At 42.1% G+C, this 24,525-nt stretch overlaps 1 protein-coding gene across 3 annotated transcripts in view; it reads left to right on the top strand.

Annotated features, from left to right (window-relative positions):
- Window positions 1–24,525, top strand: part of LOC134882897 (membrane-associated guanylate kinase, WW and PDZ domain-containing protein 3-like) — a 135,943-nt gene that overhangs the window by 87,996 nt on the left and 23,422 nt on the right. For 2 of the 3 annotated variants that reach the window (XM_063910908.1, XM_063910910.1), the window contains exons 3-10: window positions 3,821–3,940; window positions 9,525–9,731; window positions 13,430–13,598; window positions 15,005–15,084; window positions 15,839–15,896; window positions 17,039–17,145; window positions 21,571–21,762; window positions 22,487–23,125. In XM_063910908.1, coding sequence (XP_063766978.1) covers window positions 3,821–3,940; window positions 9,525–9,731; window positions 13,430–13,598; window positions 15,005–15,084; window positions 15,839–15,896; window positions 17,039–17,145; window positions 21,571–21,762; window positions 22,487–23,125 — 1,572 coding nt within the window. Of the gene's footprint in view, window positions 1–3,820; window positions 3,941–9,524; window positions 9,732–11,045; window positions 11,092–13,429; window positions 13,599–15,004; window positions 15,085–15,838; window positions 15,897–17,038; window positions 17,146–21,570; window positions 21,763–22,486; window positions 23,126–24,525 lie in introns of those variants that run through there. The other variant, XM_063910909.1, reaches the window with a different exon arrangement.

Below are 24,525 nucleotides of genomic sequence, written 5' to 3'. Positions count from 1 at the left end.
TAATTCTGAAGTGGTCTCTTAATTTTTTCCGGGGCTGTATATGTTTTCTTGCTAAAAGTTACATGAGGGGATCAATACCACTCCTGTATGTTTTTGGTAAATACAAAGCAGTACGCAGCAGCAAGTTAGCTTAGCTTAGCATAAAACCTGGTGTTGCACACTTTGACATAAAAGGGACTCCCAGGCGTGCATAAGTTTCAAATAAAATCCTTATATTTCTTAGAATCCTTTTAAACACATGTAGGCATATCACTGCACTAGGCTGCAAACACGTCCTCAAACTTACATTACACATAAAATACTATAAGTCTACTTACAGTACAATGAACCACGCTAAACACATTAACGGTCACTATTCCGCACACATACACAACTCGGTATTTAGTGACAGTAGTCAGATTAAGCTAGCAGGTGACACAGGTTTTGCATGACACGCTCAACATTAAACTGGTGAAACTACAATAAAATATGATCAGCATTACCGCTAGTTTGCTACAGTTTCATACACAATATAAATTATTGTCAATACTTTCATACAACTCACCATAAGACTATTGCGTACATATAAATATTGCTTTTCAGCTCAAGGACCCCTGAGCTGCCCTCTGCCTGTTTGAGCTTTATTCCTCATAAATGTAACTTCAACTACTAAATATTACAGTTGGCATTGCACATGAACATATTAGAAAATTACAGTTTAATTAAATACTCGACAATACAACAATATATAACTAAAGTGCTTTTGCAATATAAAAGTTTCATGTCTATTACCGGGCCCAATATTATTGGTCCCACACTGCAAACAGGGAAACAGGGCATGTCCAAAGTCAACAAAATCCACATTATATATCTCTGTTGTAATGTACAAAAACTGACTTGTAAAAATGACAAGTTTTGGTTCATACATAGGGTTATTTGACTATGTTCAACAAAAGCACAAAGTTATTTGCTGGAGTCTTGTCGTCATTTTGAAATGACAAAGAACCCAACGGAAACTCTAGATTGTCCTTTGTAAACTTTATTTCGTTTTTTTGCACCGATTAAACAAAAAAGTGTGTAAATTGTTCATTGGTCAATTCTAAAGGTGCAGCTTCTTCGGTTTCCTGTCTGTGCTCAGCACACCAGATGCTAACTGTAGCTACATGTTTAAAGTTCAGACATGGCGATGGTAAAGATCCTCTGATCCAACTTTCGCCAAGAAGAAGTTTTAAGTGTATTTCACAAAATGTTTTATATTCCTAATTCTGGCCTCCTTTCCCAGCACTGCACAACACAACACTATCTAACTTTGTATTCTGACAGAAATTCTTTGTTTTCTCTGATGGAGCCTCTCCATTTCTGCACCCCTCTCTTGTCTGGTTTAATTAACTGCAGCATGTCAACTGCAACTTTTCCAGCTTTGAACGACCGGTCTCCGACAGATAATTGAAGGCATATCCAAAGTGTCAACGCCTGCATTGAGAAGGAAAAGTATGACAGGAAGTTACAAAGTTCTGCGAGAAAGATTTTGTCGGCTGTAACCTCAAAGCTAAGGCACCCCTCATTATATTGTCAGCTACTGATCCCCGATAGGAGGCGTATGGTCTATATCGGTATGACATCCGGGGTGATTGCTCTGGAGCTGCTTGGCAGGTACATAACTGTGGCTCAAGTAATTGGGCTACAGGGGACCTTTTTGAGTGACCAAAGCCAGTGCGGGCTTGCAAATAAATTGGTAAGGAGAAGCAGCAAAGGCCGGAATTCTCTCACGCGATGCAATGTCATCTGCCTTTGGTAACACAAAGCGTGGCATCAAGGCGCACTGCTGATGGAAGTTTCTCAGATATTTTCTTTTTCAAGCTGTGCTTTTACTCCTCTGCACGGTTTCAGAGGAGCTGTCACAGTCCAATTAGCAAGAACATGTTGGCGTGGTAAAACAAAAGAGGGACGGCAATATAAAGTTACATAATGGGCCACTGGGCCAACAATCTGGACAGAGGCTCCACTGTTAATTGCTGCTGACCCTTCAAGTGTCAAGGAACCTGCATAGGAAATGTAACAACATTTTTCAATGAGATCCCATTATAGATGTAAAAGAATACGCTGTTTAAAAGTTCAATGCAGCATATATACTGTCATGAATCACAGTTGCTGTTTGTTGCCATGTTGTACACTGAAGGTCAGAATACATACTTAGAAAGAATGTTCAGTCATTAATATATGATCTTAAAACATCTCTTTCTCATTTCCCCGAAATATATTTCTAGCTTCAGTTGATAATCTTCTCTGTTTGGAGTCTTCTCTCCCCCCTTCGCCGCTGCAGGGCTCCTCAGCCTGCTCTGATTTCCTCTGACAACAGAGTCAGGTTGATTTGAAATGTAAAATCGCCTGTTGTTTCAAAATCGACTGGTGGCCCGCACGGCTGATTCTCAGCTTTCCTCATACCCTCACCCCATTGTCCTCTCCGTGACCCTGAAAAGGATTCACCAGGCCGAAGCAATGAACAAATCTGTTCCATAACCATGGGCGACAGTAAATTTAGGGTGACAGAGATTGCCATGGAATGTAGCACTGATGATTGGTTCGTGCTTTGTTCAGCCTCCCATGCAATAAATAACTGCTGTAATGCCTCCCGTTCAGCTTAGGCTTTTTCTATAGGCTTTACAAGTTTGGTGACATGCCACCTAATTACCCTTGAGTCCAATAGTAACACAGTCTTACTTATATATTCATGGAATATGACTCATGTAATCCACATGCTAATGCAATCATTTGGTGTCCATGTTTGCCTTGTGGCTATTTTTGCTGGAAGGAAAAAAACAACTCCCATCACAATTGAAATAGACTGTAGCTTCATAACACGAGGAACATCTTTACCTCAACAACTCCAGGAGGTCACACCACATATTCCACATCCAATATTTACTTGGCTGATTTCTTTATTTCAGCTTTAGCTTCTCCATACATCATAACTTATGTACTACTCATAGACGATTAAAGGGGCCCTATTGTGTTAATTCTCAGTTTCATATTTGTAGTTTGTGTTTCTTCTTTGACATGTCTCCATACTTTAATATTCAAAAGGTCTTTATTATTCTCATACTGCCTGTGCTTCAGTACCACTTTCACCCTCTGTCTGAAACCAGAGCCCAGGAAAGTCCCTCTGGAGGCCACTTTGGGATTAGGTTTACATCCTCTGTACCTCATGAGTCGTGAGATTCTGTCAGTTAACTTTTCTCTCAGATTTGCTGTCAATAAATACAACTTTTAATGCTAAAGTTGAAGCAACACTCATTATGTATATGCATCCGTCTTTATTTCCACTGTACTGTAGCTAATCCCCACATCAATAATCTCCTAATGATACCTTCTCTACTACTCATAAAGGATTCAGTGAATACAACAGGCCCTCATCAATTATCCATCTTTCACAGGAACACCCCAAGGTCTTTTCTGGTTTTTCGTAAAAAAAGGGGAAAACCTTTTTAAGATGTGCTGCAGCCTTGCACAAATCACAAAAACAAAGCTATAGGCTGTGTCCTTTGTATTTCATGAATCATGAGATGCTGTCAGTTGAAGATTTCCTGGGTATTAAGTAAAACCGTTTATGTTAAAATTTAACCAGCACTTGCTTTGCTAGAAGAAGACAGGAAGAATTTGTTTCAAAAGACTTGGAGCAGAATTATATTTTTCCCAGCTCACTTTCAAGGCTGTTGCGCAACAAAAGTAAAATACAAAGCATTGTCCTTTCAAGTGATTGCATAAGGTAACGTCACCAGCCCGAAGCACTTAGGTCTCTTCCCGCAAACATGTTATTTTTATGTATTTTATTTTTTTCCAGGCACCACGCGGCTTCCTCGAGATGGGGAGGTGCCTGGAGTGGACTACAACTTTATCAGCTGCGGAGACTTCAGGATCCTGGAGGAAAGCGGACTTTTACTGGAGAGTGGGACCTATGATGGTAGGGATCGCCACAGTGTCATGAGAATATGAGAAACCTGCACGCATCCGTGAACACGATTCACAGTGACAGATCTCTATAATGGAGAGAGTGTACGCTCGATATTCACGGTCATTATGACTTACAGCCGGCCTTAGTGAAATGTGAAAAGCGGGACGAACTGTATTGATCAGTGAAACATGATTAAAGACTTGTTAGAAGTGACAGTCAGATTAGCGGCGATATTCACAGCCCTTCAGATGAACTGTGTTCTGTAACTCAACGCTGGGAATAAAATGGGGCCACTGTAGTATGCAGACTTTGTATTTAAATATAAATGGGAAAACTGTAGAAATCAGGACAAGGGTGTAACTTATTTTGTCAGCAGGGATTAAAATAAACCTTAGAAGAGAAATAGTTTTGTCAGACAGCCTTTTGGAACCAGATATAACCAGAGGGTAATGACAGTTATATTCATATGAAGATTTCTTAATTTTATTAAAAAAAACAACTACAAGTAATGGAAAGGAAAAACGGACTCCACTTGTTGTATCTATATTCAATCTCTTGAAATCCTTGAGGGTGCTACCAGAAGGGAGCAAACATGTGTTTAATTACAGTCCAAGCATTTACCAATTTATTTTTATTAAATCATTAGAATCCAAACTTTTCAAACTCTGACTATTCTCGTCGATGCCAGCTCAATTTTATAAAATGTTATACAAATATGCATGTGAATATTTGTAAAGTGTTTGTCTGTAGAGAGCTCCTTTTATGCTTTTTGTTGTTTTCCTTTTCCTGTAGTGTGTTATATAGTTATTTGTGCATGTAAATGGTCTGGGCTAAAATCCCAAAGTGCAGTTTCTGAACATGCAATCAGCTTCATCACCTCATGATGACCTTATCATAAACCAGTCCAGTAAAACCAACCTCCTCCTTTTTCCTCCTCATCTCCTTTCAAAGACACATTCAGTAAGCGTTTGTTCATTAAAAGTATCTGAAACTCTTGCATTTGAATTTTTAGAGCTATTTTGAGTTAATTTAAATTGCACCTGGCTGCAGTAAACATGTCACTGGCAACGGATATTTTACAGCAAAACAAGCCCAGTCATGTTCCTTCCAGTAAGAAGTTTACACAAGGAGGGATATTTCAGCTTAAGGAACTGCCGAATAGGAAAGTATTTACAATTTCTAACACCTCCTCCTACAATGGAGCATAAGCACTTGCATTGAAAGGTCTAGGAAAGTCAGACTGTTGCAGTGTATTTATGTCATGAGGGGATTGGGAAGGGGGATTTCTCTCACATTGCGCAATGATTATAGCAGTAACATGGTAATCTTCCCCTCTCTTTAAGCTCATTCTTTCTTACTGTAAATCCGGGCTGCTGTTAAGTGGGAGGGATTTTTTTCGAAATACTTTAGGGGCAACCTCTGGTTCGTGTGAATGGACCTTCTCTGCACCATTCACTCGCTCCCATTCAGCTGCATCTGGTGCTTCCTGTAGGATGAAGAATTAAAAAGATAAAGTAAAATCCTCTTCCAGTGAGAAAGCGCCTTAAGTCTGAGAGTAGCTTCGTCTAGGCTGTGCACATGGACTTGCAGAAGTTTGCGGGAGTGCTCTTCAATTGGTTAAGTGCCTTCCTGTGATGAGCCTGTTGAAGGTCTTTCAACGGGCTCTGATCCCTGTGATTAGGTCTCAGTCCCTCTTCCCACCTCTTGTAGCAAAGTGGCAAAAATGACATTAACGGACATACACACACACACACACACACACACACACACACACACACACACACACACACACACACACACACAGACACACATCCCTTCCTTGTGTCGAGATAGATCATCTAAGATCATGTTTCAAGAGCTGCCATTCGCCCACGAGCTGTCGTTCATCTGTGAACCAAGGCCAGGGGGATTTACACCTCCATATAGAGGTTGACCGTGGGTAGAGAGGGAGAAATGGAGAGCAAACTGAAGGAGAGAGCAAATGAGAGAGGGAGAGAGTGGACATAGAAGCATGCTTAGCCCCTCAGCTTCCATGAAAACCCCCCTTTTGCAGTGGAAGCTGAGCTGCCTCGGCTGCGTTCAGATGTGTGGATTAGCTTCTCCAAAGTTGGACAGTTTGAGCATACTATCCCTGAGAAAGCACTGAACACTCTGATAGTGACTGCCACCCCCCTCCTCTTTTTCCTTTCTCTAAAACCCAGTCAGCTAAAGCATGGCTAGTGTGGCAGAGGCGCTGATCTCCCAGCAGCAAAGTGAACTCAAAGTGGAGCTGAAAGTAATTGGATCGAGGAATGGGATGTACTCCATTTGTTTGCTCTGTCTTTAAAACGAGTAAAATAAACAAGGTCAAACATCCTCTTGTATAGGTCGCGAGGGTTTGAAGAGCTAATGAATTACCTTTAGTTTAACGAACAGTAAGTGAGCTGTACTCAAAGTACCGAGCTGGGATTCTTCAGCTAATCATAATGTTCTCGCTAATAGTCCCAAATGACTTGCCGGGATGCTCATTACATTAATAGTTCATGTATACCGCTTTTTCCCCACCTAGAAAATATTTTATAGGAGGCAGTAAATGCATTTATATATAATTTTAACTTAAACACCCTTTCCTGACTCAATCATCCTGCCATCCTTGACTGTGTTAATTCCCCACGTCCTCACAACAAGGCAATGAGGGGTCAGGACTAAGCAAACTACCCAGGGTAAGTCTATTTCCGAGGGTCCTGGCTGCTCTATGATTGGTAGGGTACATGCTGGCTGCTCCATATTGGTCCGGAGGGTCTCAGGTTGCTTGCCAAGCAGACACATCCGCCATCTGCACCAGGCGCTGAGAGCAAGTCTTTTCTGGGCCTTTGGTCCCCGCTTAGTCTCTATAAGGTTCAGGTTGGGACACTCTCTGAAAAATGAAATTCTGCCCATAGAGGGTTTTTTTCTTTGGAAAATGACATCTCGTGTCTGCTATCAGGGAAGGCAAAATTCTGCCAAATCGAGATTCGTGTCAAATATGTTGTTTTAGGATCCACATTGTGATAATGAGTCTGATTATAAGGAGAAAGGGACACAGACTTGGAGATCACATTGGATGAGAGTGCAGCACTAATGCATTAGGAGTGTCTGTGCGGCTGTCTGTTACTGATCTCAGTAAGATTAACGTGTGCACATGACCTTGTGTAGCTTATCCATAGTGCCCTTGACAACAGGAGCCTTTTCATTACCGGCTGCTGATTCCACCACCATGAAATCGTTCTCACGTACTTTGACAGAGGAGGCTCGCTCTTCCTGACTCATCAGCCCGGTGACATGGGGATCACAAGTAACGTCGGACAAGCGCCCCTGCTCATCAGCTTATGAGGCTTCTCTCCATTTATAAAGGCAAATGGTGCCACAAATCTTCGCTGACGCGCCGCTTTCACACACCTCTATATCAGCAACACATTTATCAGGGTCCAAGAGACATGTTTGTAAGTAATTAATCATGCACGTAGCGTCTGGCAGATGAATGTCAGCGTGCAGCAGGAGACAGGCGGGGATTAGCCAGCAGACCAAATCTCTCCTTGCTATCGTGGCACCACCCCTGTTAATGAAGCCATCTTTGACAAATGCGGATGAGTGTCGCTTAGTAAACACAGAAAGTCGAGCGACGAGGTGGGAGGAGTGGGCTTTCATCCAGCCTCCTTCTCCTCCTCAACCTTCCCACTGCTTTCAGGGAGATGAGCATGGCTGCATTAACCCAGTTGCTGGGTATTGTAACTGGCATGCCCGAGGAGATGAGACCCTCTACTCGAGATGGGCTCTCTTATCAAAAAGGCTGTTGTGGCGTTACTGTGTCGTGCTGTAAAGCTGCTAAAATGACTGTGATGTGCTCCTCAGAGCCCTCTGTTCTTCTTGGCATGCACACTGTTGTCAGCTTCCCCTCTTTGTACCGAGCTATAAAAAGATCCGCAGTTGATAAATGTTGCTCCTACAGCACAGTATTTGTGATGTCAGCATGTTCATGCTTAAGTACATCAAAGGTTCATAATACCACGGTCCAAATGAAAATAAGATAGAGTTTATGGAGGCTAATTAAATTGCTGAAATTTTCCCAGCGGTATGCTCCCATATTCTTTAATTAATCTGATTATAAATCGTAGACTCAATCTGGTGATCACTTATTGTGAGATCTGAATAAATATTTGACATGACAAATGGATTCCCAGAAAACTAATGTGATATTACAGCGTAAACACATCTGACAGAGAAGCATTTAGCAAACAAATAACCATTATAAATGGTTAGGATATAAATGAGTATGCACATTATTTATAATCCTAATGGAGGTTGAATAATTACTTCTTCTACGCCTGAATTGAGTTCCATATACTGCTCACCAGCCATACATAGATGGATCGCTCCATGAGCTAAATTAGCAAATAATTTAACAAAGTTTTGCTCTCTATCCCCTCTCTTCACGGAGCTCTGCTATCCCACTGAAAATTCATAATCTGTAACACAAGGTTTCTCTTCATTTAAAAAAAGCAAGCTGAGAGATAGATAATTGCTGTATTCAATGATCAGTGTAATTAGTTGCTTGCAAATTCTAAGTGAACTGATGTTAATGTTACATGAGTCATGACCGCCCTGCGGTGCAGTTATCGAGGGAAAACAAAACAGGGGGCTAAGTGATGTAAAAATCATGCAAAGTGAGCAGACCTCTCAAACTTGTGAATATTCGACCTTCAGCGCTGGTGTATGACATTTAGAGAATTGAACCAGATTTGAATCGGATGAATTGGAGTAATGTCGGGCATGGTGGAAGATCTCTCTGTGTGAGCCTCGTTGTCTTACGACAGTGGACAGTTAATAGCACTACTGTGCAGAATAGTAAAACTTCTCAATTTAAAATATTTGCCTTTTTCGCATTAACAAATTATGATGAGTCGTTTTCAAAATAGTTGCTTACTTTTCTTTCGATTTTTTATTTGATCAGTCAACTTTGCAGCCATTATGTCAGTCTGCACTCGTCGGAATTTATCCTTATCTATATGGTGACATTATTTATTTTTTTCCTTCTTCTCCTCCACCCTCTGCTCCTTCCATCCTTTACTTTCAATCCATATTAAGCTTGTTTTGGGGGTGTTACCTCTCCTGTAGTGTGTTATATAGATTTGTGTGCATGTAAATGGTCTTCAAAGGCTAATATCTAACGTGGTGACATCACTATATAACACTGGTGCTTCTATTGGCTAGCGCTCCAAAACATTGTACGTGATAGTGGTAGATTGGGAGGGTGATTTCCTTAACATCTCTAAGCATTTGACCAATAACAATAGATCCATCAGCTAACCAATCAGAGCAGACTGACTACTGGTTCCAGACAGAGGGTGAAAAGAGGTGCTGCAGCACAGGCAGTATGAGAAAAAAAAAATCTTTTTGGAACATTCAAGCATGGAGACATGTTACAGTAGAGGCACAAATATGAATATAAACCTGAAAAGAGTAATGTTGCCAATCTAGCTGCCTTCTCTGTGGCGCCTTATCTGTATGGTTGCATTATTTTTTTATATATTTATTCTCTTCCTCCCTCTGCCTCTCCCATCCTTCACTCTTAAAGGTAATTATTATGGAACCCCGAAGCCTCCGGCAGAGCCTAACCTGGTGCAGCCTGACCTGGTGGATCAGGTGCTGTTTGATGAAGACTACGGCGGTGAGCTCCCGAGGAAACGAACCACCTCTGTCAGCAAGATGGACAGGAAGGACAGCGCAGTCCCCGAGGAGGAAGATGATGACGAGAGGCCCCCACTGGTCAATGGATTGCCCGGTCAGTAAATGTCAAAGCATAGAATGTCATGTTGAAATCTGAGAGAATCTGCTGCACACTGTTTGTCATTTGGATGTGGAATTGCCACAAAACATTAGGGTCATGGTCACCGTCTCTGGTAAGACAAAAAGACTGGGTTGTTACAGATTGTATACCGTTAGATGGGCACTGTGCACATCTCAATCTGTCACATTAAAATGGCTTTAAAAGCTTGTCTGGCTACATCCTACTGAGCAGCTTAATCATCTCTCCTAAGCTCTCCTCCCACCCGCTTCTCAACCTTTTGTAACTTAAGGTTGTTGTATTGTGCAAACCCAGATCATATTTTATCTATATCTTTTTATTGCTAATTAGTGACCGGATGAGAGAGAAGTTGCACAGTACAATGTAGTGGCAGTTGAAAACTCCTTAAACCTTAAAATTGAAAACTTGATTTGTAAGAACTGTTTAACCACATAACAAAACAGGTTACTTACCACTGATATCAAGCAATGCATCTTTTTAAACATCTTGAATTGACATTTATGCCACCACAACAATGAAACAGAGGCATATAGTATTCTCTTATCAGGGCCATCAATGGAGAAGATCCATCATTATGGACCTGATCTGAAAAAGAGAAGAACAATGGAAACAAACAATCCCGAGCACTCAGAGAGCAAGACCTCCAACAAGGCAATTTTCAGAAAATGATCTGTATATCTGCCCTGTGTTTTGGATCCGCTCCCAAATTGAATGGGTTCTTCCTTGGCCCCTGCTACACCCTTTCGAAAGGTTTCATAAAAAACCTTGCCTAATCCTGCTAACAAACAGACCAACAAAAAAAACAAGCAGTAATCATACTGTAACCATCTAGGCAGAGGTAATTAGAGCCAATCCATTGGCAGTTTGACGCAGATAGAGAGAAAACAAAGGTTCTGACTCTGTTCTCCATATGGATATCGGAGTCATTTATATATATATTGGGGGTATTTATACCCCCTCTGAGCAAAGGAGATTAAGTAAAGTTAGGCTTTTGTCACAACCTCGACACAAAGCAGGAGAACCCAAATGCACGACCCGGAGACACAGTCTTGAATGTCACAAAAAGATCTTTTAATAAAGATTAACAAAAATCCTTCAACCAGAGTAGGTATAACGGCATAACAAAAAGCGCTCACAAGGAGGAAAAACAAAACGTAACAAAAACAGAACTTCAAGATTAGCTCTACACTAGAGATTAATCTGAGCTTGACTTGACTGGCATAGTAACACACTTGAATATTCCTTTCTCAAACCTGAGGCCTGACACGACTGGACAAGGAAACGAACAAGACAAACTGACCCTGAACAGGGGGAGACAGGACTATTTATACATGAGGTGAGTGGGAACAGGTGGAAACAATCAGGGGCTGGGCAGACGATGGCGGGAAATACACAAAGGGAGGAAGTAACAGGGCCTGAAATGAAAAACAAGAGGTAAGCACAAAATAAAACAGGAAATGGAAAACGAGACATGACATGTAACACGGGGGCTTGACTAGACATGACATAAATACTTAGACAGACATGATATGACGTGAATAAATGAAAAGCTTGACATGACATGAATACTTGATTAAACATGAAATGACAGACATAATAAATAAACATGACAGACACAACAGCTTTGCAGATAAGGTCCCTAGTTTGAGTCTTTGTTACAGAGGCAATGCCTTCCCTTATTCTGGAATAGAGGCAAAACGATTACTTACTTTTTTTCAAGGAAAGGGCAAGTATTTTGGTGGTTTTACAATTTGATGTTAGGGTAAACTCTACTAGTCTTATGGGATTCAGACTGTTAGTCTTATGAAAAGGGTGAATGGATTTTGGCACAACTCCCCTACTTCCAATGTCAAGGGAGAAGGTTAAAAAGAAAGCATGATGATGTCAAAACATTTCTACAACTCAACAAGGTCTGACAAATGTGTTATTTAAATGTTGCTGGAGAACGGACCTCTTCCGTCAGATAAAATCAAACATTTATAAAAGGCACTTTTTTGTTTCAAATGATTGAATTAATGTATCATGAAAATGGTCAGCAGATTAGGCACCAACTGCAGACCTACTGTGGAAAATGTTCAGACACCAATTTAACAGTTATATCTCAAAACCTAAACAAAAATAGAAATCTTATTTCCCTGCTTTTACACAAAAAAAAACTAAGAGGGAGAAGTACTTTTGTCCGTGAACAAACCATTTCATCCTGATCTGCTAGTGAACCACATTCAGTGACTAAACATGGCCGACATGCTGTCTCCAATGATAATATTGAAACACATATTCCAATGTGCTGCTGGCTACAATGTTGGTAGATTATTTGCTGCCAATTCTGCCAACTCCTGAGGTCTTTGAGGAACAAATCTGTCCTTAATGCTCAAGAACATCCCCCACAACAGAAATGGGTTACATGCAGTACCGTGCGCCATACCTGGGTTTTCATAGTGAGAGAATTGGGGTCAACACCGATGCACGTCCAAGCTGAAAATGGTATGTTTCTTTCCACAATGAAACATTGTTTTGACAGTCACGGCTCAAACATTGCTTGCTCAGCTGTACAAAGGATTCACAGAAATCCAAAGTCTGTTTACCCAACTGCACTGTCATATTGAAATCAAACAGGAAATGATGCCCAGACATCCAGGAGCTCTTTTTATGGAAAGAAAGCAGTCACAAATGGCTGCTCTGCTACAGCCCTACAGCTGGGGCAGAGGATTCTCAGACTGGCCATAGATGGGCAGAGTTATGGGTGAATAAAAAAAGAGGTTAATGGAAAATGTGAGCTCTAAGTCTCTAAAGTCATGACTGCAGCTTTCCCCCCACCTTTGCTCTGGCTGTCCTTATCACCCTCCCCCTCTCCCTCTTCCCTGTTGAGTGGGCTCTCACCCTGCTGTGAACCTGATGTCCCCGGCTCTCCTTCAGGCCTGTGCCCTTAGGCTGCTTCAGCTGTTTACATGGCTCTTTGAACAGATGTGCATCCGCTGTGTGTTCGTGCCCCCTTAAATATAAAAACACAACTATGTGTTTTTGAAGGAGCGGAAAAAGAAGAACGTGTTTTAGATGCTGTTGAAGGGGCTCTTTGTTTTTTTGCATTTATTTTTTTACAAATGATGTATTTAATCCAAAAAATCTTTAGGCTTCATCCTCTGTTGCGAGGAGGTTAGCTCCATATAAAAGAAAGGGATGAAAAGAACTCGTGTTTCATCCCTTTCTAACCATCTTCTGAGGGACGGTTTGAAATGCTAAACGAATTAGGGCGGCCTTTGTTGTATGTTTCCTGTTCAGTGTAGAGCAGCTTCTCAATAATGGTGTTCCACTAATGCAGTGGTGTGTATATATATAGGTGAAGAGCAGCAGTGAAGTATTATCATACAGAAACTGCCTTGGGCTTAAATGGCCCTTTCCTATGTGAGTCCCTGCCTCTATCATCACCTCTCACAGGGAATGTACACAAACACATTCACATTAACACTGTGTGCACATGCAAATGCAAAACAGCCCTTTGGCGGACACACACACACACACACACACTATCTCTCACATGCAAATCCTATGAGCGACAGCAGCTCTTCCTCCACTCCCCTGCAGCTCGCAGGAACACAGAGGGGCAGAGGTGTTCCCGCAGGCTAACCATCCATGTCTGCTCCGCTTTATGCCTGTTTTTTTCTTCCTTTCTCCAGAGCTCAAAGAGGGGGCAGACTGGAGGAAAGCAGTGCCCAGCTATACCCAGTCAAGCAGCAGCATGGACTTCCGTACATGGAGCTCTCTCCCCCGCGATGACAGCCTGGAGCCCTTGCCCCTAAACTGGGAGATGGCTTACACCGAGACCGGCATGGTGTACTTCATAGAGTAAGTGCAAGACAAAACACACGGGTCAAGAGGTCAATTAGGGAACTGACTAATTATAAACATCCATTCTAATGCTTCAGAGAAATGTTTTTGCCATTATACCACTTTCATTTATGTTGATGCTTGACAAAATAGAAGAAACAACTGTCAGTATAATACAATTCAATGTAACTGATAAAAACAGTTGAATCTACTAAAATAAGTATCAACCAATTGGATAAATACTTTTGTTCATGAATGTATTGTAGTTACAGTTATAAAATACTGCAAGAAGTGTATACTAAAGTAGTTAGCTAACCCTTATAACAGGTAACTACTGTAAGTGAAAGGATACATCTGGCAATATGTCATACTTTTTCTTATTGTTCCATATCATGCAATATGCAACAATTAAGTGATTATACAAACAAGAATGTCCAGCATGTCTAAGGCCTGCTGCCAAAAAACTATTAAAAACACATCAACGAGCCATTGCACTGGGTACAGGATGTGATGTGAGAAATTATAACTGTAGTTTACATATCTGATGTAATACAACATTGTATTGACTGCTATCTTCCTATAGCATAATGAAACACAGACACATCAAACCCGTATCTATCCAGCAGCCTAACACAAGGGTTGGGTTTGACTCTGGGTGTCAGTAGAAAAAACAGCTGCTCAACAACAACCAATCAAATAAAAAAGGGGACAATATTACGATAAAGGGAAAGAAGGAGTGCGTTAGGGTTAAATATACATGAACTGATGTTTCTATTATAACTTCAATGATATTCTAGGCCCCCCACTTCTTGTGTAAGTAAAGCTCAGAGCTTCAGTGTATAAAGTCGGATTTATTTGCCGCAATTGTTTCAAGTGTTTACTTTGCCAAACATAAAGATGTGTGAAGCTCTTCTCTCAACCAATCAATACTTTGATTTAAGAACATTTATAAACAAGCCTCTCTGAGAGGTCTTTATGGGTGGGTGTATTTACAGTACAGTACAGTACATGTGTGTTCATGCAAGCTCCTGTGTTTTATTCATATTTGGCTCTAAGCCACACGTCTGTAAAGATACCAGAAGACCATTGTGATTTTCCTCCTGTTTACACACCCAAGTAGTTAACACATTTGAGGATAAACAACATTGTCGGGTGTCTCATTCAAAGTGTTTTTTTTTAACCCTCTTTAAAAGGCCACATAACCATAAACATGGTAATGTGACAGCTGAACATAAACCGATGGATCAGATGTTTCGCGATGAATCCAGTGGCTCTTTGTGCAAAGGCATATTTCATAGGGGACTCGGTGGTCGTTCTGCAGTCGTGAACCGTTCTTTTATTGGCTTCTTGTGCCTCAGCAGCGGTTTCTCTGCTGGCACAAGTCTTTATAGCTGATATTTATTGTCTGCTTTTGTGCTCTGCAGTCACAATACCAAGACGACCACGTGGTTGGACCCCCGCTTGGCAAAGAAGGCAAAGCCCCCTGAGAAGTGTGAGGATGGAGGTATGTAGGTTGCACTACTCAGCTGGGGTACTCAATCATACAGTCAGCCTATTAACCACTGCACATGTATTTACACAAGGGCATACCTATATTGTAAATGCTCCACATTACATGATCCATCACTTTACACTTTTGATCAGACAACCAACCGGGCTAAAATAAGACTTGTCTTTGGATCCACATGTCATCCAAGGGTAACCCTCAGTCTTATGGCCTAATTTACCTAAAGCTGGGGTCTACTTTGAAGAATTCCTGTATCCCCAGGATGCTAATGTTGGCTTAAGTGCAGGCAGAGACAGAGAGTGGCCACAGCTGAAAGAGTGGGACCCTTCCAGCCGGGTTTTAATGGATTTTTTACAGGCGGACAGAATGCTAGTTGGTGTGTTGCTTCTGAAAAGCTATTTCAAAGCTCTCTCTTGCGTTAACAGCTCTTTTCTCTCCAGCCGCCCTGATATGTTCATCAGGGCATAGCTTACATCAGCCATTCCAGCCGGCCTGCTTCTTAAAACCACAGAAATATAATTGTACGCTATTTTCATGACTACTTCCTAATGCTAAATGTCCCATTCAGGGAGAAAGAAATACACTGGTAACTACTGCTGTTCATCAGCACAATGTTGGATGTGTTAACTCCCAAATGATTGACTGGAAACATTGTGCCAGCTTTTCTTCTTTCTTCCCTTCTGTTATCTTTATGTAACTCCCTATTTGCATCTTTTGCCTGACACAAGAGCGCACTCTCTTCCTTCTGCAGAGCTTCCTTACGGCTGGGAGGAGATTGACGACCCACAATACGGCACATACTACGTTGAGTAAGTTTTATCGTCTTATTGATATATGCAATATCCAAGCACTCCATCTGTTCCTCGCAGACGCACATAACACACAAATGCATTTCACCAGAAGGATCAGAGTGGCTATTACACTGCTTAGTGTACATTAGCAGTGGACCAGCATGAATCAATACTTTGTAAAAAAAAAATAAACAAATGGATGTAGCATAGAGCTTGTTTTGTTCATCTCGGCCGAGGAGAATGATTGAAGTTTCTGATCAAGATTTTCCGATTTTTTATCAGTGGGTGGCTAAATGTATCTCTGCGGGTAACATCACAGTGACCTGTATGAGAACACTACTCCGATTGTGCTCTGCCAGTGTTTGCGTAATAAGCGTGTGTGCAGAAACCCTGTGTATACTTCCCTTTGCATATTGTTTGTACATTTGTCTGAGTGCAAAATGTGTTTTTCCTCCTCACCACCCCAGCAGGAAATCAGTGAAACACAGTCATTGTACCAGGAATAGAGAGAAGTGGGGAACAACTACAACGCATGAAGAGAGGAGGAGATAGGGGGGCTGGGAGGTGAGGTAGCAATCTGTTATGATTAAAAGAAATGGGGACTCGGTTGTGTTAGTGCTCAGACTGCAGTAGGATCCCTCATAGGTAGAAAGAGTGACACGGGAGAGAAGCTCTGTTTGGACAAGGAGAGTCAATGCTGAGAAGATGTGGCTTATGGCTGCCAGTGTTTTAGCTTGAAAGGAGCTCACTGTGATGCTGTGCTTTCTATGCCAGAGGGACAACAGGCTGTTTACCTTTTTTGTAGAGGAACAGGATGTTGCTGGTAGTTAGGGGTTCATTTCCGACAATACACAATTGCTAAAAGCCATACCACCTTCCCCACATAAAGTGAAGGCAAGCCAGCCTTTATTTTACGTGAGCTGTGTCTGTGAATGTATTTATAATGGTGCAACATTAGTATCTATGTGTTGAAAATCATGATTCCTTTATATGGAAGGTGCTTGCATAATTAATTATGAAAAAGTGGCGCACTAACCTCAAAAAGTCGGAGGTGTGTGTGTGTGTGTGTGTGTATGTGTGTGTGTGTGTGTGTGTGTGTGTGTTGATATTTAGTATGTGTGTTTGCTGGTGCCTTCCATCTGAGCCTGTTTTTGTTGCAGCCACATCAACCAGAAAACCCAGTTCGAGAACCCGGTCCTGGAGGCAAAAAAGAAGTTGAGCCAGGAGACGGCAGCGATCCAACAAGCCGCAGCACCACCTTCCCAAGGTAATAACAACAACTCTTCAAAAGCTGTCCCACTCTCCTTTCCTCTCCCTTTGGAGTGTAAAGACAGAAAGGAAAACTTTCATAACTGCCGAGGAGTTTAGGTAAGGACACACAGAATTTGATTTTACACACATAAAAAAACTGCAACTGCTGCTCCAATAAAGGTTACAGAGACTTTTAAAAAACCATCACAAGATATCATATTGTACCCTGCCTCGTGGGTTTGGACGCCTCCCTCAGGTTTATTAGACATGCATGCACATGTATAACTATAATTATTTCACCAGCTTACCGACATTCACACTTGTCATGTCTTTCTTGGTAAAAACCACACAGCAAGATATTCCAGTAAAGCTTTAGTCCTCTCACATGAAAAATGACAAATCTCTTTGTTCCTGTGCATATGTAACATCTTGCCTTTTTTGTGTTAATATTTTTAAACCTTGTTTTCACTTCACTCTAATGCGTGATGTTCTAGAACAACAGCCGTACTTTTGACTTTATTGCAGCTGTCTAACATTTTATTCTATTTCCCTACTCACTTTTAATCACTCTGGACATGAGCATAAGGCAATTATCTAAAATTAAATTCTATTTTAATTACTTTCGCGTTTGCTCTGTACTGAAGCTAACATTTTCACCTCAGTCAGTGCGCTGTGATGAATTTGTTTTCCGGAAATAGCAAGCAGTCGGAATGTCATCATTTCATGCAAGGCCAGCTGAACGTGTCAACCTTTGAGTAGCCTCAAACAGTTATAGATTATCAAAATGAACATGTTCTTCTCTGGTTCGCTCGTGTTTTTCCCTCAGTGCTGCAATAATGGGCTGTTCTTTACGTTGACGAGCCATTTTTCTGCTGCAATAAACATTATGTATTAAGTATTTTTTCATTACAATGGATGTATAATAGATTAGTGTGCTGCAGCAGTGAAGACGGACAGGTGTGTAACACTGGAAGGGTTCCAGGGAGTGCGAGACGGAATGCAGGGGAGGAGGCCGGCTTTTAGCGGTGCATGTTGCAACAGCTGGTGGAACAGCACGTCAGAGAGGCCAAGCGTAATCAGACATCTCTCTGCTCAGGTGTGTAGGGACTCATGAAACCGCCATCTTGCCCCTGATTACCGATTACACAACCTAGTGAGCTGTCAGTGGGCTGCTGTTATGAAACCAAAGCATAAGGCGACGGTTACACCTCGGGCCAGAATAAAGATTTTTACAGTTCTCCAAGATTGAATCACAGGGAAAGAAACACATATACAGTAAATGTTGTGAAATAATTCACTCCTTATTGTCATCACCTTGATATGACATTATAGTATTATTATAAAGGTATTGTATGACTGTTCAGCTCCATCGTTTTGCAAAAGATCGAAGCACCAAAACGATAGCATCTTAGGCTAACATTTTTGTCATTGTATCTGTGTTTTTGTGCTCCCCTAGCAGGGATACACAAAAAAGGTCTTTGTTGGTGGGTTTATCTAGTTGTACATGTAACAAAAGCAGTTTTTCACACTTTTATCACTAGTATTATTTAGTAATTAAAAATTAGCAATTTTGTGGTGAGGTGTTTTTAAAGCTAGCCTGAAAGATGACAACACTGGTGTTTTAGCTCGATAGCATACCAGGCTTTGTGCCCACATGTTGCTTTGTTCTGATAGCTTGTTTACAAGATATTTCCCTGTTAGTTGGCCTTGCATTGACAGTTGTTTTCATATTCTGATGTTCAAGGTGCATTTTTGTTTTAATACAGCTGAAGCTATTGCTCCATTGATGTAGTAAGAGAGATGTCTTCCCAATTATGCAGAATAATGTCGCTTGCGATTTACAACGCAATTGAGTCACACAAATCAAAGAGCACGGCTGTTTGATTTGGTGGATCTGATGGTTTTTGTCTGCCTCTGGCTTTCAAAGTCTGCCCACAAACATTGGCACAGAGAACTTCCTTGGACTCTCCCACACAAGTAGAGACTTGTACACACCACACTCACTTCCTTCCGCACTTCATTCGCCCTCCATTACCTCTGTCTCTTTATTCACACACAAACGCGCAGTAGAATGGTTATTTTAGCACTCACTGGCGGCAAAAACAAATAACAAACCATTTTGAGCTTTTTTTTTCAACCAATTTGAATGTGATTATGCAAATGAGCTTTGTTTGATCCATGCTACAGTGTGGACATCTGGAGTGCACACGACTGTGATAAGTTACACTCACTCAGAGCCGTTCATGTCTGCGCTGGATGTTTATGACTGCTGAACCATTTATCATATTATGCGAGTGCCCACGTTTAAATTCCTTACCTTACACACGCCTCTGAAAGTTATAGGGTTTTTAAAAACTGAAGGAAATGAGAGGAGAAGTGTACTTTCTTTCCAGAAAAACAAAAAAGCTGTTGTGAAATTAGTTATGGAAATAGGCACCGTCCAATCACCATATGCAACAGAGAGAGATAAAAAGGTGGAATTGGAAGACGATATGCAGCTTTAAATTCAGAGACACGGGGCAGTTATTCTCAGGTGAGCCATACACATGCAGTGATGCCGTTTTCTCAGATCCAATTTTAGCTCCTGATCTCAAAAGACATATACAATTGGCACATATAAATATAGTCAAAGGTAAATGGACTGTGTTTATAGAGTGCTTTTCCAGACTTTACGACCCCTCAATGCGCTTTTACAACACAAGTCAGCATTTACCCATTAACACACATTTACACAGAGGCTGCTACACACACACTCACACACTGTTAGACATGCCGTCAGGAGCTACTTGGGGAAAGTATCTTGCACAATAATACAAAAATGTTGACTGTTGGGGCTTGGAATCGAAACACAGACCTTCTGATAAGGCTTCCGTTAAACCCCATATTATGTTCACGACCACATCAAGCATTATTTCTGAAACACTTCTCAGTGTTTACCACTAGAACAGAGACATTATATGTGTTATATACGACAACTCTAAGGTCATCCTGCTGAACACACAGACAGACAAAGCTGCCGCCAAGGGGATTCAGCTTTCGACTGTAAATTGCGGACAATAGGTTGGGACGTGTCACGTGGGCGGGACACTGCCAGGAGTTCAAAGTAAAGCCAACCCACATTTCGGTTATGACTAATATTTTTTGTAATTCTCCACTGTTGTCCAACAGCTGTTAAAAAACCCATCAGTAGGCCACATCAATACACTGGTTGACATTGTTCTTCCTTACCATGAACACACACTCTATAAGTCCCCCAAAAATGCACTATTTACTCCTCACCAATTCTTTAAAAAAAACATTTCCAGTCTGTTTAAGGGTATATTTTTCCTGTTTCTTTTAATATAAAAAACGATGGGGGTCTTCTACTTCTATAGCAGTATGTGGGTGTGCGTAATGTATACAGAATCAAGCGGTGTTGGTTTTGGTCTTTTGATGGGATTTGTTTCCAATAAAGAATTTAATGCCAGCATTACTGTAACTATGTTATTACTAGTAATAGTATTTTGTGCTCTGAACTTGATGGTTGTTTTGCTGCAATCAAACATCTTTGTACATAAAGAAACTGGAGCTTATTTAAAAAGGTTATGCACCACTTCTAAAACCGTAATTATATTTCTTGCATTTAATCAGCACATGCAGCTACATCCCATTCTCTCAAATAATGCAAAGTTGCTAGAATCTTCATCATATATCACCCTCTGGCTTCAGTTTTAGTGTGTTTGATTCAAAGCTATAACACAGTAAAGGCCAGGGTCCATCAGGCAGCAAGGGAAAAATGGAGTGTCCATGATCTAAAGTGCTGATACCGCAGTAATGCCAGATAGGAAAGCTGCTCCGTTTAATTCAGTGTGACCCTGACAGTTGGTTATCTAGAGTAAAGCGTATGCCACAGCTGAACTGCTGGTCCGTATTGATGTTGCCACTGACCTTAAGTTGTTCCCTACTCAAGTTATAAAAAGTCTACAATGACAAATAAGAGAGGACGCTGTCAGAGGTATTAAACGACTGTTCGGATCCCTGGTTCTGTGAAAAGTGGAAGCTCACAATCATTAGCAAATGAATTAGCATTTTAAACTAACATTTATATGATTGTATCTGTGTGTCTGTGCTCATATCTGAAGGGATACAAAACAAGGTCCCTGTTGATGGGTTTATCTAGTTTAGACATGTAGATGCTGCCTGTTAATTAGAAGTGACTAATTACTATGTTGATCCTCAGCACATAATGTGTGTCATTGACATTCAATGCAGACATGGAAGAATTGTGCTGTCTTTCAAGGGGGATATGAATGTATTAATCTGTGTTGCTCCGTTTTGATGTCAACGCTGTTTGGAGATTTTAATAGTTTAATAGAGCCTGTCATTTCACTTCCTAGACCTCCCTCTCCATACGCTCTTTACACACAGCCATTTCACACACACATGTGCTCTTTGTTTGCAGGTAAGGGAGGAGCGTTCAGCTTCACTTCAGACCCCAGCGAACTGAAGGGGGAGCTGTACCACACAGCGCTGAAGAAGAGCTCCCAGGGGTTTGGATTCACCATCATCGGAGGAGACCGCACTGATGAGTTTCTGCAGGTGAAAAACGTGCTTAGCGACGGTCCTGCTGCCCACGACAACAAGATGGCTTCTGGTGAGCATAGCAGATGTACACTGAAACACTTAAATCTCATTTAGCAGGCCAGAATATTGATGAGTTTAAAGCTTCTAATTTCTGTGATATTAGAAAAAAAATTCATTTACGGCCAACTGCTACCATGATGCACCTGGAGGTGTTACCTCTGTAGTATTCACTTAACCTAACACTGTCCCATGTGTTCAACAAAGAAGCAATAACAGCAACTCTAGCTCTGTCAAGGGTTTAGGTTTATAGCAGACAGTCTGATTATGGTGGGTGGGAAGCCATGTACCGCCTTTGTTGTTTAGTTTCTGATCTTGCCATTGCCTTGCGGCTGTCTACATAAACCAACAGCTGTCAGCTCTGTGTGTGTGTGTGATGGGTACAATGGTGCGATGTGACGGAAATCTACACCAGTCTCCCTTCCGCGCAGTTGTGGTAGAGAGTGCTGTTCTGGTCTGCTCAACAATCGAGTGTATGAAGGAGGGACAAGAATAAAGAAACACTGAATGGTAGACTGAAGATAAAAGGAAAGGGAAGAGGTACAGGGAGCTGCCAAAAGGAAATATGTGCGAGAGCAGTGAAGAGGAAAGGGACATTTTAGAAGAAAAATCAAACTGACAATGGCAGGAATAAGTGCTTTCCAATAAAAATGTAGAGACGTGGTGTCTGGATTAAATACCGAAAGTGAAAGTCCCCGCTCATTTTTTTCCCATTTTCTTTCTCCCCCTTCTTTTAGGCGATGTGATTGTTGAGATTAACGGGATGTCAGTGCTGGGAAAAACCCACCCAGAGGTTGTGCAGATGTTCCAATCCATTCCAATCAACCAGTATGTGGACATGGTTCTTTGCCGTGGTTACCCGCTTCCTCCAGATGTGGATCTAAGCAGCGACGACCCTCTTCCACCTCCCCCTCTTCCACCGGCAACCCAGCCCCAGCAGGCCCTGCATGGCGGGGAGGTGGTGACGGCCGTGCCTCTTATCAACGGGCAGCCGCTGCTCGTGAAGGGCGATGTCCTCCACGGCTCCTCTCAAGAGCTCCACTACGTCACCACCGATGCTAGCGGCCGGCCTGTGGTGGCAGCCATGCCCAACGGGAGGCATGGGGAGGTGGTCGCAGGGATGCTGCAGCCGGAGCTGGTGAGTGTTCCCCTGATCAAGGGGCCCGGAGGATTCGGGTTTGCCATCGCCGACTGCCCGCTGGGCCAGAAGGTGAAGATGATCCTGGACGCCCAGTGGTGCCGCGGCCTGCAGAAAGGAGACGTGATTAAGGAGATCAACAGGCAAAACGTCCAAACGCTGAGCCACGCCCAAGTAGTGGACATCCTCAAAGACTTGCCGGTGGGCAGCGAGGTCAACGTGCTAGTGCTGCGAGGAGGTGAGACATGGAAGAAAAATAATTTGTCTGGCTTTTCATCCATTTGGTTGTCTCTCTGTTAATCTCAGTCCTTTCATTCTATCCATCCTTCATTCTCATGCTTTAATGCGCTTTTGTATGCGATTTGCTATGGCTTTCAATCAGTGGTGGAAAGTAACTGAATACATTTACTCAAGTTCTACATCTATACAAAATATTTGAAAGATTTTTGAATTTCTTCTGCAATATAATAATTTTACTCCTTACACTTTAAGTACATTTTCCTATTCGTACTTGCCAATACTGCTGTCAATACAACTTCAACAGGGCCCATGGTGTTGAGGTCAGAGTGCTGATACTGACAGGAGGGGAGGTGCTATAGAGGCTGGTCGAGGGGGCATTGACTGAACACACACTGATTTGTAGAAACCTGTGTGATGCCACTGTGTCTGCAACCTGTAGAAGGTCACCACAATAGAGACTGTTGCCTTTTAGTAGCTGAATAGACGTGATCAGACTCAATCCGACAGACTGAGCCCTGTTTATTGCTGTCACATGCAGCCTCTAAGCATTTGCAAACTGTACATGTACATCTGGGAAAAATTGGAGCACTCCTCCTGTGTGTCTCCACACAACTATGCTCTGTTTATGACGACACCCATTGAGGCGTAATGCAGTCTGTTACAAGTCTGAGAGCAGGAATTACATAAGCGTGGGGCTGTGCCTGAATCTAAAGCAGAGAGGGAGGAGTGAAGACACCCTTCAGATGTCTCCTACAGTCCTACATCATCTCCAGCCGCCCCGGGGAATCATTTCGTAAATCGATGAACCCTGGATTGGCTTTGATCATCAGCGGGCCGTAGGGGACTTCTGCATGCCTCTACATCCATGGCCCCTTAAAGAGCCATGGCTAAATGTCTATAGAGTGAAGATCCCCAGGGGCCTCCTCTCTACAGCCACGCCCCAACTCTCGTTTCTCCTCTCCCACTACTCACCCTGACTGCTGTGCCACCATCACCATGCTCTACTCCCATAATGCACTGAATGATCCCACATTCAAAGCAAACAGGGCTCAGATTTATCCAGCTTGCCCAATTGCCAAGCTAATGCTGGCTTTAACCCTCATTAGACAATGGCATTTGGCTTGGTAAAGTGTGTGCGTGTGTGTGTGCGTGCGTGCGTGTGTGTGTGTGTCAGTGGTGGGCATCAATTCACACAGAGAAGTCCAAGCTTATAGGAAGGCTGAAAGGAATGAGTGTGTTTCAGGTGTGTGCACAGCCAAATGGTCCTTAATGTGCCTTCGATGGCTCTGATGCTGGATAGGGAATTTCGCATTGGAGCGGAAAAATGCTGCTGACTCTCCCCCCTTTTACATCAGGCTCCATTAACCCCTCATCAAGCAAAGTGTTGGGCTCCAGAGG

The sequence above is a fragment of the Eleginops maclovinus genome, chromosome 20, assembly GCF_036324505.1.
Source record: "Eleginops maclovinus isolate JMC-PN-2008 ecotype Puerto Natales chromosome 20, JC_Emac_rtc_rv5, whole genome shotgun sequence".
Classification (NCBI taxonomy): domain Eukaryota; kingdom Metazoa; phylum Chordata; class Actinopteri; order Perciformes; family Eleginopidae; genus Eleginops; species Eleginops maclovinus.
This window is presented reverse-complemented; position numbering and strand designations above follow the sequence as displayed.